The sequence below is a fragment of the Bos indicus genome, chromosome 12 (assembly GCF_029378745.1).
Source record: "Bos indicus isolate NIAB-ARS_2022 breed Sahiwal x Tharparkar chromosome 12, NIAB-ARS_B.indTharparkar_mat_pri_1.0, whole genome shotgun sequence".
In the NCBI taxonomy this organism is placed as follows: Eukaryota; Metazoa; Chordata; class Mammalia; order Artiodactyla; family Bovidae; genus Bos; species Bos indicus.
Window position 1 is genome coordinate 36,100,008 of NC_091771.1, and position 14,136 is coordinate 36,114,143.

The 14,136-nt window shown below is 39.1% G+C and overlaps 1 protein-coding gene across 3 annotated transcripts in view; it reads left to right on the forward strand.

The window, feature by feature from the left end:
* The first annotated feature begins 217 nt into the window (after positions 1–217).
* PSPC1 (paraspeckle component 1) overlaps positions 218–14,136 on the forward strand; it is a 79,981-nt gene continuing 66,062 nt past the window's right edge. For 2 of the 3 annotated variants that reach the window (XR_011569767.1, XR_011569766.1), the window contains exons 1-3: positions 218–737; positions 4,384–4,685; positions 13,779–13,874. Coding sequence is in view for 1 of the 3 variants with exons in the window: in XM_019971540.2 (XP_019827099.1) it covers positions 375–737; positions 4,384–4,685; positions 13,779–13,874 (761 nt within the window). In the remaining 2 variants the exon portion in view is untranslated. The remainder of the gene's footprint in view (positions 738–4,383; positions 4,686–13,778; positions 13,875–14,136) is intronic. The other variant, XM_019971540.2, reaches the window with a different exon arrangement.

Sequence of the window (14,136 nt, forward strand, 5' to 3'; positions counted from 1 at the left end):
GTGCATGTTTCCCTGAATCATCGCGTTTTCACACTGCTGCAACACCCACCGCCACTGTTATCTCGAACCTGCATCTTTCCGAGCCCTGGGAAGGCTGGGAACAGGAACGCGCGCACACTGGTGCGCATGCGCACGCCGCCAGGGCGCCGTTGGCGCAGGAGTGCGCAGGCGCATCGGACTCAGCGCGCCCTTGGAGGGGCGGGGCTTGCGTGGCGTCTCTCCCTCCGACCGCGGCTATAGCGGCGCCATTTTGGGCGTGAGTGCGGGCGGCTGGTCGGAGGTGTCTCGGAGCTAGTTCTTCCCGATCTCTGTCCCGTGGGTCGACACCGACGTGCATTTCGAGCTCTAGGCCGGCTCTGGGGGCACGCGCTGAGATGATGCTGAGAGGAAACCTGAAGCAAGTGCGCATTGAGAAGAACCCGGCGCGCCTCCGCGCTCTGGAGTCGGCGGCCGGAGAGGGGGACCCGGCGGCCCTGGCCCTCGCGCTGCCAGGGGAGCCGCCGGTGCCCGCCGCGCCCGCCGGAGAGGACCGGCCGGCTGACGAGGGCGGTTTCACCATTGACATTAAGAGCTTCCTCAAGCCGGGCGAGAAGACGTACACGCAGCGCTGCCGCCTCTTCGTGGGGAACCTGCCCACGGACATCACCGAGGACGACTTCAAGCGGTTGTTCGAACGCTATGGCGAGCCCAGCGAGGTCTTCATCAACCGCGACCGCGGCTTCGGCTTCATCCGCCTGGTGAGGGGCGGGCTGGGGCGCTGCGAGGTCCCTCATTTTCCCTCCGCTCATCTCGCCTTTCTCCTGTCCCCGGCTCACCCCGACTCCCCGTCACCTCCACCCCCCCGCCCGCCCCAGAGCCGGGCTGCTGTCGCATGGCTCGCGTGAGGGAACTTCCCACGAGGACTTACCGCTTTTCTGTGTCTCCCTTACACTCTGTGGTAGTAGAATAGCACACATTTTTTTCCCGTTTCATCTAAACCTTGATAGGAATTAATGGCTGGCCTGTAATAACCACTTAGTAAAAGTTATTATCCTGAGTTATGAAGTAAATCTTTGGTTCATTTCAAGTACTTTAATAGGTTTTCTCTCCGTGAGTGGACAAAGCAAAAATCTTAATATGGAGAAAAGTGATCTTAATTAAGTGACACTAGTATAACCATGTGAGTGTTCAACACTTGAAATGTGGTTATTGCGGCCGAGGAGTTGAATTTTAAATTTTATTTGTTCTCAGTTTAAATAGCCACATGTGGTTTGTGGCTGCTATTATTGTATAACATAGGTCCTCACTTTTCTTTAAAAAAGCTTTCTATAGGATTGTGAAATGGGGAGGTGAGAAGGGCTGCTATTGTCTGCTCTTTTGAGATATGCTTCTTCAGAGCCATCACCCTAAATACTTGTGTAAGAATGTTAAAAATTTTTCAGTTGGAAATTACAATTTAGTTTGAGATTTGACTTCATGGATAACTTTACTGTTTAATCTGAACTCTGTGTTTAACAGGTGAATTTATTTTATTTTATTTTTTTTTAACAGGTGAATTTAAAAACTTAAAATATTTCTGAGCTATTAGACTTTTTTTTTTCTGTTTAGGAAAATCATAGTGCATACTTGATCTGAATATAAGTACCTGATCTGAATATTGGTAATGGTGTGGGGTTTCCCAGGTAGCTTAGTGGTAACGAATTCTCCTGCAGTGCAGGAGAGGCGGGTTCCATCCCTGGGTTGGGGAGATCTCCTTGAGAAGGGAATGGCATCTCACTTCAATATTCTTTTCTGAAAAATCCCATTGATAGAGGAGTCTAGTGGGCTACAGATCTTGGTGTCGCACAAGAGTCAGACACAGCTTAGCAACTAAACAACACACTACAGCCATTGTGCTGTGTAAGTGGCAAGTGGAGCCAGTGGAGGTTGTTAGACCCAAGTTCAAGCAGTCTCTCTTGGGGTAGTAACTTCAGTTTTTTGTTTTCTGTATTCCTTTAGTTAAGAACCTGTAATTTGAACGTTTTATGAAGAGTGTGATTCAGAGATAGAGCTGGAAGGCTGTATTGATGGATTGTGGATTTTGATAGGTTCAAATCAGATTTGTGTGTGTTTTTGGACAAGTTACTTGAACCTTTATAAGCCTGTTTCCCTATGTGAAATGAGGATAGTAGCAAAACCCACTTCATGAGATTGTTGGTGAGGCTGATGAAGGATAAGGCAAAGACCTGTGTATGTGTATTAATAGATGGGGGAGGAATAAATGACTGGCATGTAATAACCATTTAGTAAAAGTTATTGTCACTTCTGAGCTATGAAGTAAGGAAATCCTTGGTTTGTTTCAAGTACATAATTTTAATTGTCTTGATAGTTACTTCAGTACACATACAGAGCAGTAGTTCTCAAATGGAGTGGTTTTACTTCCCAGAGGACATGTGGCAATGTCTGGAGACATTTTTGGTTGTTAAACAGTGGTAGTGGAGGGGTGGTTCTACTGGCATAAACATCCTACAGGGCACGGGACAGCCCCCACAGTAAGAATTACCTTGTTCATAATATGCTGAGGTTGGGAAACTCTGATGTACAACCATTTAAGACCAAAAGTATAAACTTTGAAGATGCACTATGGCATGAAATTCTTGATAGCATAAACATTTTATTATTTGTCCTAGAAAGTATTAAAAATTGTATTTGTTGCCAACAATAAAAAAGTACTTGATTTAACATAAAAATGAAGATTTGTTTATCTTGAAAAATGACATGTCACACTTTGTCATTATATCTGACTGAATCTGAACAGAAGATGCTCTCTAGAAACACTTTATGGAGTCCTCACCAGGCTCTCTCTCCTCCGCTGCCCACAAACATACTATTATGACTAATTTCAGAGTTTGGAAATGAACACTGATATACTTCAATATTCATACATTCAGTACCTAGAGTCTACAATTAAATTTTGCTGTAATTTTTTCACGTATCTGTTCATCTCTATCTCAGTCCATCCATCAGTCCATGACTCTCAGCATGCTTATCATTAACTAGAGTCCAATTTTGTTTTTTGAGGTATTTGAAACCTACATATAATGAGATGCATAGATACTTAGTGTATAATCTTGTGATTTTAGATCAAGATACTATCATCACCCCATGAAATTTGCTCATGTTTCTTCTCATTCCTAGTTATACGTGTGACAGCATTCTAATCCAAGTCTCCATTCCTAAAAGTTACCTCTCAACAGTTGTTGAATTACTGACATCTTAGCTGCAAAGGACATAACCCTTATTAGGTATTTGTGAAATGTTTGCTGGTACTATTGCTACTACAGTTGAAGAGTAATAAAATGGCCATTTTGAATAGCTAAAGAGGTTAGGTTCATTTGTTTTTGTAAAATTAATTCTGTAGGTAGATTTTCGCATAAGTGAAGTAGTTTAAAGCTGTTGTGAACATTTCAGAGATTGAATAAAAAGCTGTTGTGATCTTAAGACTTTTTCATAAGAAAATGCAATTTGTACTCTTCTCACAAAATGCATATTAAGCCTCTTTCAGTTTTTTGCTGGAAGTTCTCACAACTGAAAAAGAACATACCTGTAGTAAGTTTACCAGTTTGCTGTATTAGATGCCTGTATTTTGTAGAAACTTTTGAGTTCTTCAAGAAGGAAATTCTCTTATCTTGTAGTTCAGCAATGAACATATTCTCTAGTTTATAATAATAAGGATATGTGTACATGCTTTTCTGTTTAATGGAGAGACTTCTTATAGCCCATGAATGGGTATTTGCTTTTCTTAGTGTAGTGGGAGAAATGTGTAGCCCATGAAAATGTTTTAGAAGAAGTAATTAATAACACCTGATGACAGCTTTTTTTTTTTACAGATAATGTAAAAGAAATGGAAATGAAAAGGGGTTTGTCTGTCATTGGAGAGGTGGTACACATTATTAAGATATAAATAACAAACATGAAGTGTATAGAGAAACTATTTTCAATAATAGTTTCTAGTAACTGATACTTCGTCTTAAAAAGTATTTCTGTATTTCCTTTAATACATTTAGGAGACTTATAAAAGATACTGCTTGCATATTTAATAGCTGGTAATCTACACTCCATGGGGTCATAAAAGAGTTGGATTTGACTTAGCGACTAAACAATAGCAATCTGTTTATGAACAGATCATCTTTAAGTGATGATTTTTAACAACGTTGGGGTTGGAACTTTCTATTAAAATGTTTAAAATTACTTATCTTACAAAAATTAATAAAATACGTGTGATACCATAACTGAAAGACACAGAAACAAAGTGGCCCTATCAGCCATTTTGTAAAACTACCCAGCCCTCTTTAGAAAGAAGCCACTATTTAAAATTTTTTTAACTGTAATTTTTTAAAAAGTGATCTTTTTCTTCCTAAAAAGGAGTCCAGAACACTGGCTGAAATTGCAAAAGCAGAGCTGGATGGCACCATATTGAAGAGCAGACCTCTCCGAATTCGTTTTGCTACACATGGAGCAGCCCTAACTGTTAAGAACCTTTCTCCGGTGGTTTCCAATGAGCTACTAGAGCAAGCATTTTCCCAGTTTGGTCCAGTAGAGAAAGCTGTTGTTGTTGTGGATGATCGTGGTAGAGCCACCGGAAAAGGTTTTGTGGAATTTGCAGCAAAACCTCCAGCACGAAAGGCTCTGGAAAGATGTGGTGATGGGGCGTTCTTGCTAACAACGTAAGTTTAAAAGTCTTTGTTTTATAGAGTTACACATAGGGTTCTTTCTGTTCTGCCTCTTTTCTTTGTAGTTCCTTCCCTGTATGTTGTCTTGGCATGTGGTAAGTAGGTGTTGAGTAAGTACTCAGTGAATACAAATAAGGGTATATTTGTGTACCTCCAGGAGTCGAGAATCAATACTTTACTCAAACTTCAGTGTATTAATCCATAAGGAATCTCGGGAATGTTTTGTGTTACCATTTTTATTCACCCTACTGAATGTGTATTAGGTGCAAAGCCAAACGTTACATTTAATGAATGAGGTTTTAATCAGTTTTGAAATGTAATTTACATATGTTAAAATGCATCCAGTTTTGCATGTGAAGTTTAAAAAATGTATGTAGTCATTTACCCTCCACCACAATCAAGATAACATTTTCAGCATCCAACAAAAATTCTTTTTTGTCCTTTTGCAGTTACTCCTCTTATCCCTGCCTAGACTGCTCTTGATCTTTCTGTTACTATAGTTTTGTTTTTTCTTATATTTCATATAAATGAAGTTATATATTAATAGTATGTATTCTTTTGTGTGTGATTTCTTTTGCTTAGTATAATGTTTATGAGATTTCATCCATATCACTATATTAGTATTTTGTTCCTTTTTATGGCCAAATTACAACTGTGGTGACCTTTGGGTGGATGTTCACCCAAAGTTGCTTCCAAGTACTGGCCTTTGTGAATAAAGCTATTACGAACATTTGTGTATAAAACTTCTTCGGAACAGTATACTTTCATGTGACTTTGGTAATACTGAGGAAGTAAATGTATGTTCCGGAGAAGGCAATGGCAACCCATTCCAGTACTGTTGCCTGGAAAATCCCATGGATGGAGGAGCCTGGTATGCTGCAGTCCATGAGGTCGATAAGAGTCGGATACGACTGAGCGACTTCACTTTTACTTTTCACTTTCATGCATTGGAGAAGGAAATGGCAACCCACTCCAGTGTTCTTGCCTGGAGAATCCCAGGGATGGGGGAGCCTAGCCTGGTGGGCTGCCGTCTATGGGGTCGCACAGAGTCGGACACGACTGAATCGACTTGGCAGCAGCAGCAGCAAATGTATGTTCAACTTTATAAGGAACTCCCAAACTGTTTTCCAGATACATGTATCATTTTACATTCCCGCTAGCAGTGAATAAGAGAGTTCTAATGATCATGTCCCCTCAGCAACACTTGAAATTTTTAGATATTCTAGTAAGTGTAGTGATGTCTCTTTGTGGTTTAAATATTGTTTTCTTAACGACTGACGATAAGTATCTTTTCATGTGCTTTTTGGATATGTGTCTTTTTGTGAAATGTCTGTTGATATTTTTGCCTTTAAAAAAAAAATTTATTTGGCTTCACCATGGCTTAGTTGTGGCATGTGGGATCTAGTTCCCTGCTACTGCTACTGCTAAGTCAGGTAAGTCGTGTTCCCTGACCAGGGGTCAAATCCCGGCCCCCATGCATTGGGAGTACAGAGTCATATCCACTGGACCACAGAGAAGTTCCTTGCCTGTTTTTTAATTGGCTGGTTTGTCGTAATGTTTTTTTAACACATCTGGGTCCAGGCCTGTATTAACACTATTTCATCCCAGTCTGTGGCTTGCTTTTTAATTTTTTAAAAAAGATAATTTATTTAATTGATTTATTTGGCTGCACCTGGTCTTGGTTGCAGCAAGCAGGATCTTCCATCTTAATTGGGGCATGTGGAATCTTTAGTTGCCACATGGCAAGATTTTTAGTTGCGGCATGTTGGATTGTCCAGGGATTGAACCCAGGTCCCCTGCATTGGGACCGCAGAGTCTTAGCCACTGGACCACCAGGAAGTCCTTTTAATTTTTTTTAATCGTGTTTTTCAAAGAGCAGAAGTTGTTCTATTTTGTGAAGTCCAGTTTATCAATTTATTTTCTTACTTGGTTTGTTCCTTGGAATTTTTGTGTATGAAATCTTTGCCTTTCCTAAAGTAGCAAAGCTTTCTCGTATTTTCTTGAGAAATTTTGTAGCTTTTTGTTTAAACCTGTGATACGTTTTGAGTATGATGTGAGGTAGCAGTTCATTGCTTTAATGTTCTGGCACCATTAATTGAGAAGGTTATGATTTTCCCTTTGTTACCTTTTACCTTTATCAAATAACTGGAAACAAATTTGCTCTCTTTCCTGTTTTCTTGATCGGTATGTCTATTATGCTGTTACTGTACTTCTTAATTACCTTATACTAGACTTTGAAGTCAGATAGTAGCATCCAACTTTATTCTTTTTTTTTTTTAATTGTTCTGGTTATTATCATTTCTTTGTATATCCTTACTGATTTTAAAATCAGCTTGTCAATTAAAAAAGTTCTGCTGGGCTTTTGGTTGAAATTGCTTTGAATCTACAGATCATTCTGGGGAACATTAACATCTTCACAGTATCAGCCCTTTTCCAATCCATGAACGTGATGTGTTTCTCCATTTACTTAAAAATATTTTAAAGTAATTATAGTGGTCATTAAACCTGTTGCCATATTAACATGGCTTTCCTTTCAGTTTGTCCACAAGAAAGTTCTCAATGTGCATTCTTAGTCTTCAGACTGAATTTGTAGAAGTTCCTAAGTTGATTATTGAATGGATTTCTTTTAGCTCTGGCACTTGAGCTATTGATTGGAATCATTCAAATATTTAGGGTTTGGGGAATTGGATACAAAGACAATGTAGAAAAATTGTTTTCTACCTCCAGGGAGCTTAGTTTGGTGACTTGTGAAGCATTTTTCAGTTTGTTTTTGACAGTTAAGCATTTGTGCTGAAGCTCTTGTAGAGCAGACATTTTACAGCTCTGCCAGCTTGTTCTCTTAGAGACTTTGGTCTTGTTCCCATTCCCTTTCCTTTAGAGAGATGATCTCTTTCCCTGTCATCACAGGTCTTGCCCTCACATTTCATTCACATTTTGGTAAGATATTATCTCTTAAGGGAAGCTGACTGTTTTACGTTAAAATAGCCTAATGCTTTACTCTCCAACTTAACTTTTCTTCATAGCACTTAAGGTTGCATTCTCTACCTAGAATGTAAGCTCCCCTGGGGTAGGGACTATGTCTCGTTTAACACTGTAATCCTGACACTTGTATTCTGGTATTTTCCTGGATTCTTAGTAAGTTTGCAATAGTTATTTAAAGAGTGAAGGAAGGTAAGTCCTAAAGCAGTAGGCAAGGCATGTAGTTAGTATATATTTTCTGCTGTAAGCTTTGATTAATTGCTGCTAGTTAAAGTCATAATCGGGCACTGATAAATATTTAACTATTTCTTCTTGTTCAGTCACTAAGTCGTGTCAGACATTTGTGACTCCGTGGACTGCAGCATGCCAGGCTTCCTTGTCCTTCACTAATTCCTAGAGTTTGCTCAGATTAACGTCCATTGAGTCCATGATGCCATACAACTGTCTCATCCTCTGGTGCCCTCTTCTTTTGCTTTCAGTCTTTCCTAGCATCAGGGTCTTTTCCAGTGAGTCAGCCGTTCACCTCAGGTGGCCAAAGTATTTCTTACAGGTAGCTTTTAGAATACTTTATAAATGACATGCAGATGGCATCACCTGGAACTTGAGCAGCTGCACAAGGATCTTGGAGGTCTGATGATGGCCAAGAACAAACTAAAAGGGCAGAAGTCCAGAAATGTATTCCACATAACTAGCCAAAAAAGCTTTAAGGTTAAAAATAAAGTAAAACCTGTTACCACTAATCTTTAAGAATATAAACATTGTGAATGCTGAAAAAGTTAACAGTGAATAAAGCTTTTGTAGATAAACAAGAGGATAACAAAGAGGATAAACAAAGGCCTTCTCAAAAGGCCTTTGCTTTGAGCTGCTGCAGAAACAGTTGGTTTCTCAGCAGTGTCGTGAAAATATACCAGTTAATGTTGATGAAGCTACAAGATTAGTGGTCCAGTTGTAATACACTGGTGATGCATCAGATTCCCCCAGAAGACCACTCAATTAACTTTTATATAAAAAAAAATTTATATACAGTTTTGAGGGCTTCCATGGTGGCTCAGATGGTAAAGAATCCACCTGCAATTCAAGAGACCTGGATTCAATCCCTGGGTTGGGAAAATCCCCTGGAGAAGGAAATGGTGATCCGCTGCAGTATTCTTTTTTTTTATTATTTTTATTAAAAAAATTTTTTTTTAGATTTCATGGCTGCAGTCACTATCTGCAGTGATTTTAAGTGAAAGTGAAGTCGCTCAGTCATGTCTGACTCTTTGCAACCCTATGGACTGTAGCCCACCAGGCTCCTCTGTCCCTGGGATTTTCCAGGCAAGAAAACTGGAGTGGGTTGCCATTTCCTTCTCCTGGTTCAGTATTCTTGCCTGGAGAATTCCATGGACAGAGGAGCCTGGCTGGCTACAGTCCCTGGATCACAAAGAATCAGACATGACTGATTGACTAACACTTAACACACAGCACTTAGAGGGAATGGGCAAGGTGTTGAACATTTTATCTGTCTTATTTCTTAATCACGATCACTTGGATTTCTGGAGAACTGGTTATTATTCGTCCCATTTTTCAGATAAGAAAATTGACTCAGAGATGTTAAGTAATTTGCTTAAGATTTCACAGCTAATAAATGGTGGAGTTCAGTCTGATGCCAAATTCCTTGCTTCTTACAGTATGCCACAGGTGGAGTGGTTTATACTTTCTGTAGATTCTTCTTGCTCAGGTCTTTTGTTAAACCTTCTCATGGAGCTCCAGATGTCCTCCCTGCTGTTTGAATACTTGGTCTCAGTTGAAGTGTTGATTTATAGAGAGGATTTTCCTGACTGCCTTATCTAAAGTGGCTTCTCTCTTATTCCTTCTGACAGTGTGGTTTTTTCTTGGCCCTAAAATGATCTTTTTATTTTCTCATGTAGGGGCGGGAGCAGTTTTTAGAAGACTTGTAGGGATTGTTTTGTTTATCCTTGGATCCCTAGCTCCAACTAGTCTTGGAACCTGTTAGGTGATCAGATTTATTGACTAACTGAATCTCACATATCTTAGTTAATACAAGTGATTTATAAAGGTGATATTACAGGGATTTTGTTTCGAAATGTAGACATCTTTTATAATTAAGATTTCTCTTGAAAATATCTCTAAATTGTCATAAAATGTATACTGTACATGGCTTTAGATAAACAGCTTTGTATACAGTATGTATAATGATTAACACATAGTTGAAAAAGTATGTATAAGTTATGTATCTATGCTGTTTTGAAATTACTAACGAGGCAGAAAAATAAAAAGGGAAAATTAAAAATTTATGATGATATACATCAGTGTCTCTTTTGCTGTCTCGTACACAGGGTTATTGTTACCATCTTTCTAAATTCCATATATATGCGTTAGTATACTGTATTGGTGTTTTTCTTTCTGGCTTACTTCACTCTGTATAATAGGCTCTAGTTTCATCCACCTCATTAGAACGATTCAAATGTATTCTTTTTAATGGCTGAGTAATACTCCATTGTGTATACGTACCACAGCTTTCTTATCCATTCATCTGCTGATGGACATCTGGGTTGCTTCCATGTCCTGGCTATTATAAACAGTGCTGCGATGAACATTGGGGTACACGTGTCTCTTTCCCTTCTGGTTTCCTCAGTGTGTATGCCCAGCAGTGGGATTGCTGGATCATAGAGGGAGAGGGTGGGAAGATTTGGGAGAATGGCATTGAAACATGTATAATATCATGTATGAAACGAGTTGCCAGTCCAGGTTCGATGCACGATACTGGATGCTTGGAGCTAGTGCACTGGGATGACCCAGAGGGATGGTATGGGGAGGTAGGAGGGAGGAGGGTTCAGGATGGGGAACACATGTATACCTGTGGCGGATTCATTTTGATATTTGGCAAAACTAATACAATTTGTAAAGTTTAAAAATTAATTTAAAAAATTTATTATTATAATGGTATGCCCACATCTTTAAACTTTAGAATCATATCTAGAGCAGCAGAAGTGCTCATGCTTAGAACTCAAATTGAGGAGGCATAATGATAATGAAAAGTGCTCAGTTTTCGAATTTTTCTTTCACTTTTTTGTTGTTGTTTTAAGAATCATTGCAGGTTAACTTAAGTGAAGATGTAGTGGTCTGTTCTTACTCTTTTCCGAATTATACCCTAAAAATTTTGTGGGAATTGCTTCCTTAGAAACAGGAAAATGTGTCTTTTAATTTCAATTTAGAGAAAGGTATTTTCCCTTTAAAGAATCCTTTAATGTTAGTGTAAATGTTACCTATCTTCACTAATTGTTAGCATTTTGCTATAGCTTTTTCATTATGGGAAATACATACATATTTTTTTTTCTTTTTTCTTTGCCAATTAATTTGAGTCAGGTGCAGAGTACAGTACTGAATTACAGTACTTGGCATGTATATCCTTTGAATATTCTCTTGCAGAACTGCAGTGTAATTGTCACACTGAGGAAACAACGCTTACCTGATATTATTTAATATTGAATGTCAGAATTTAATCTTAATTGAATATTAAAAATTTTTCCATTGCCTATCAATGTATTTTATACTTTTTAAAAAAAGTTACTTATTTATTTATTTGGCTGCACCAGGTCTTAGTTGTGGCATGTGGGATTTAGTTTCTTGAGCAGAGATTGAACCCCGGGACCCTGCATTGTGAATGCTGAGTATTAGCCACCGGACCACCAGAGAAGTCCTGGGTCTTACTTTCTTACATAAAAATACTATATTGTTTAAATTTTTTCACAGTTGAACATTTATCAGTTTTACAGTCAAGGTAATGATTAATTTAGGGGCAGCGTGAGAAGGAAAAGGTATCACAACAATTCCAGATTTAACACATGGTTGTCAGTCTTTTTTTCTATATAATATTTACCTATGTTTGTAGAAGGAGTAAATTAAATAATTACATGTATAAACAAAATTTTTAAAAATTACTTATTTGGCTCTGCTGGGTCTTTGTTGCTGCATGGGCTTTTCTCTAGTGGTGGTGCATTTTGGGCTTCAGTAGTTGGAGCTCCCTAGCTCTAGAACATAGGCTCAGTAGTTGTGGTGCATTGGCTCAGTTGCTCCAGGGCCTGTAGGATCTTCCTGGATCAGGGCTCAAACCTGTGTCTCCTGCATTGGCAGGCAGATTCTTTACTTACTGAGCCACCAGGAAAGTCCTATAGACAAAATTTAAGTTAGCTTTTCCTTCTTTCTTTTTTTTGCCACATTGCCCAAATCTTGGGGGTGTGGATTCTTAGTTCCCTCATCAAAGATTGAACCTAGGTCCTCAGCAGTGAGAACTTGGAGTCCTTATGTTAAGTTTAAAACTTAAATAAACAAAGTCGGTTGGACACAGGAATGGTGCATACAGTGAAACCATAAATGTTCACATTTTAGCACGTATCCCAATAAAACAAGACACGGTCCCTTAAAGATGTCCCTTGTATACAACATGCATGGTCTTAATATGATGAATGGTTGTGTGATCCTTACTCACTCGTGTATCTCTTGAGAAATGGAATAGTGGAAATAAGATGTAAATATATAACATTAGTGTGTGTTTGTCAAGTTCTCTGCTAGAGAACTTGTAGAAAAGTATCTAGTGGCCACATTTATGTTGAAATTGAATTTTTTTTTCTTGGCCAAGCCTTGCAGCATCTGGGATCTTAGTTCCCTAACCAGGGGTTGAACCCTTCCCCCAGTGTGTTGGGAGCATAGAGTCTTAACCACTGGACCTCCAGGGAAGTCCCTGAAGTTGGAATTGTATAACACTTAATTACTCAGGTGTAGTTCTTACCTGGCTCTATTACTCTTTGAATGTTGGTGGCCCTGCCTCAGCTTCTAGGGGGGTAAGTGGTCCGTATGATGTGTCTTCCTTTTGTCCTTGGGCCCTTTTGGGTCCTCTTAGAAGTACCACATCCTCCTGTCGGCTGGGTGGGTTCAGTTCTCAGCTGCTTTCTCAAACTTCACTGAGTTGTGTGAACTCTCTGAGGCTGTATTTACTCATTCTTTATTACATTTCTGTTTTTACTTCTTGGACATGAGGTCTCAGACTGGAGAATGAGGCCTGTAAGTTCCTTTTCTTTTGGGTTTCCACTCACTTTACCTGAGGTTTCTAATTGCATTGTTTTCATTACTCCGAGGTATTCTACACGTGCTTGTAATTCTTTTTCTCTATCAAATGTCTCACTAGCTCAGGAATAATTTTTTATGTGACCATTGTATAGCTTTACTTTCCATATAGAGAAGGATTTAGTCTCTGTTAATCTCTGGGTCTTTATAAAGGGAAAGAAATATTTTGAACCCTGAAAGCTCCTTCACCTCTCTAGCTCCTCTGTTAACACCTCAGAAGTTAGCCATGATTTTTTTTCTCTTTAAAGCATCTCTGTTCATTTTTCAGACTTGCTTTCATGCTGAGAGACTGATAGCAAGGAAACTTTAATATTAGTATGTCATCTCCTCCACTTATTTCTCTTGTCTTTCCTCAGTGAGCCTTCCCTTCCTTAGGAAAACAATACAGAAGGAGGGTTTCCAGGTCAGCTCTTTGATCATCTACTCTTCTTGTCCCCACACCCCATTTCTTCCTTGATTGTGTTGCTTCTGGCTGCCCCTCTACACCCCCTTCCCTTTTGCTTGACTGATATCTTTTAGGCTGATATATTTTAAGTTTTAGAAAGACTTTTCCTTTTGAGACTGGTTGGACAATGGAAGGTTGGGAGCTGGGTGGAGTTGTGAGTTTGAGGCCATGGAGGGGATGGGGGTCCCGGTATGCGTGTGGATGAGACACACAGTAGAGTTGGGTACTTGCTCCTCTGCGTTGCTCTTTGTAGAAGTTAACTGCAGTGGTCAGGCAGGTCTATGTTGATGTTTTTTTCTGTGGTCCCGAATAGACTCCATGCTCTAAAAATAAGCACTCATCTTTGACTTATATGTTCACCTGTGTTGGTGCAGCCAGTGTTTATTGACTGATTTTGTGTGTATATGTGATACTTACTAAGACTTTTTTCTCAGATAAATTTTCCAAGTATGTATCTTGGAATTATTATAAAAGATTTCTAGGAGGATTTTAGTTCTAGATACTGTTTTAATTCTTATTAATGCTTTTTACCTGTCCAGGACCCCTCGTCCGGTCATTGTGGAGCCCATGGAACAGTTTGATGATGAAGATGGTTTGCCAGAGAAACTAATGCAGAAAACTCAGCAGTATCATAAGTAAGATTTTATAAGAAGATAAATTCTGATAAATTTAGAATGTGCTTTCAAGGGTGTTTATTACTTTACATTTGTTATTGAATATTGTTGGATTATAAGGTGTTTTATTTAGTCTTGTTAGCCAGTAACAATCTGGTTAATAGAGTGGGCTGGTCTACATGGAATGCTAGTTTTCTTGTGTATATTGTTAAAAGGTTAACTTGACTTCGAAAAGTTCAACTTTTATAACTGGGGCATGGGTGGGTTCCATAAGCGTATACTG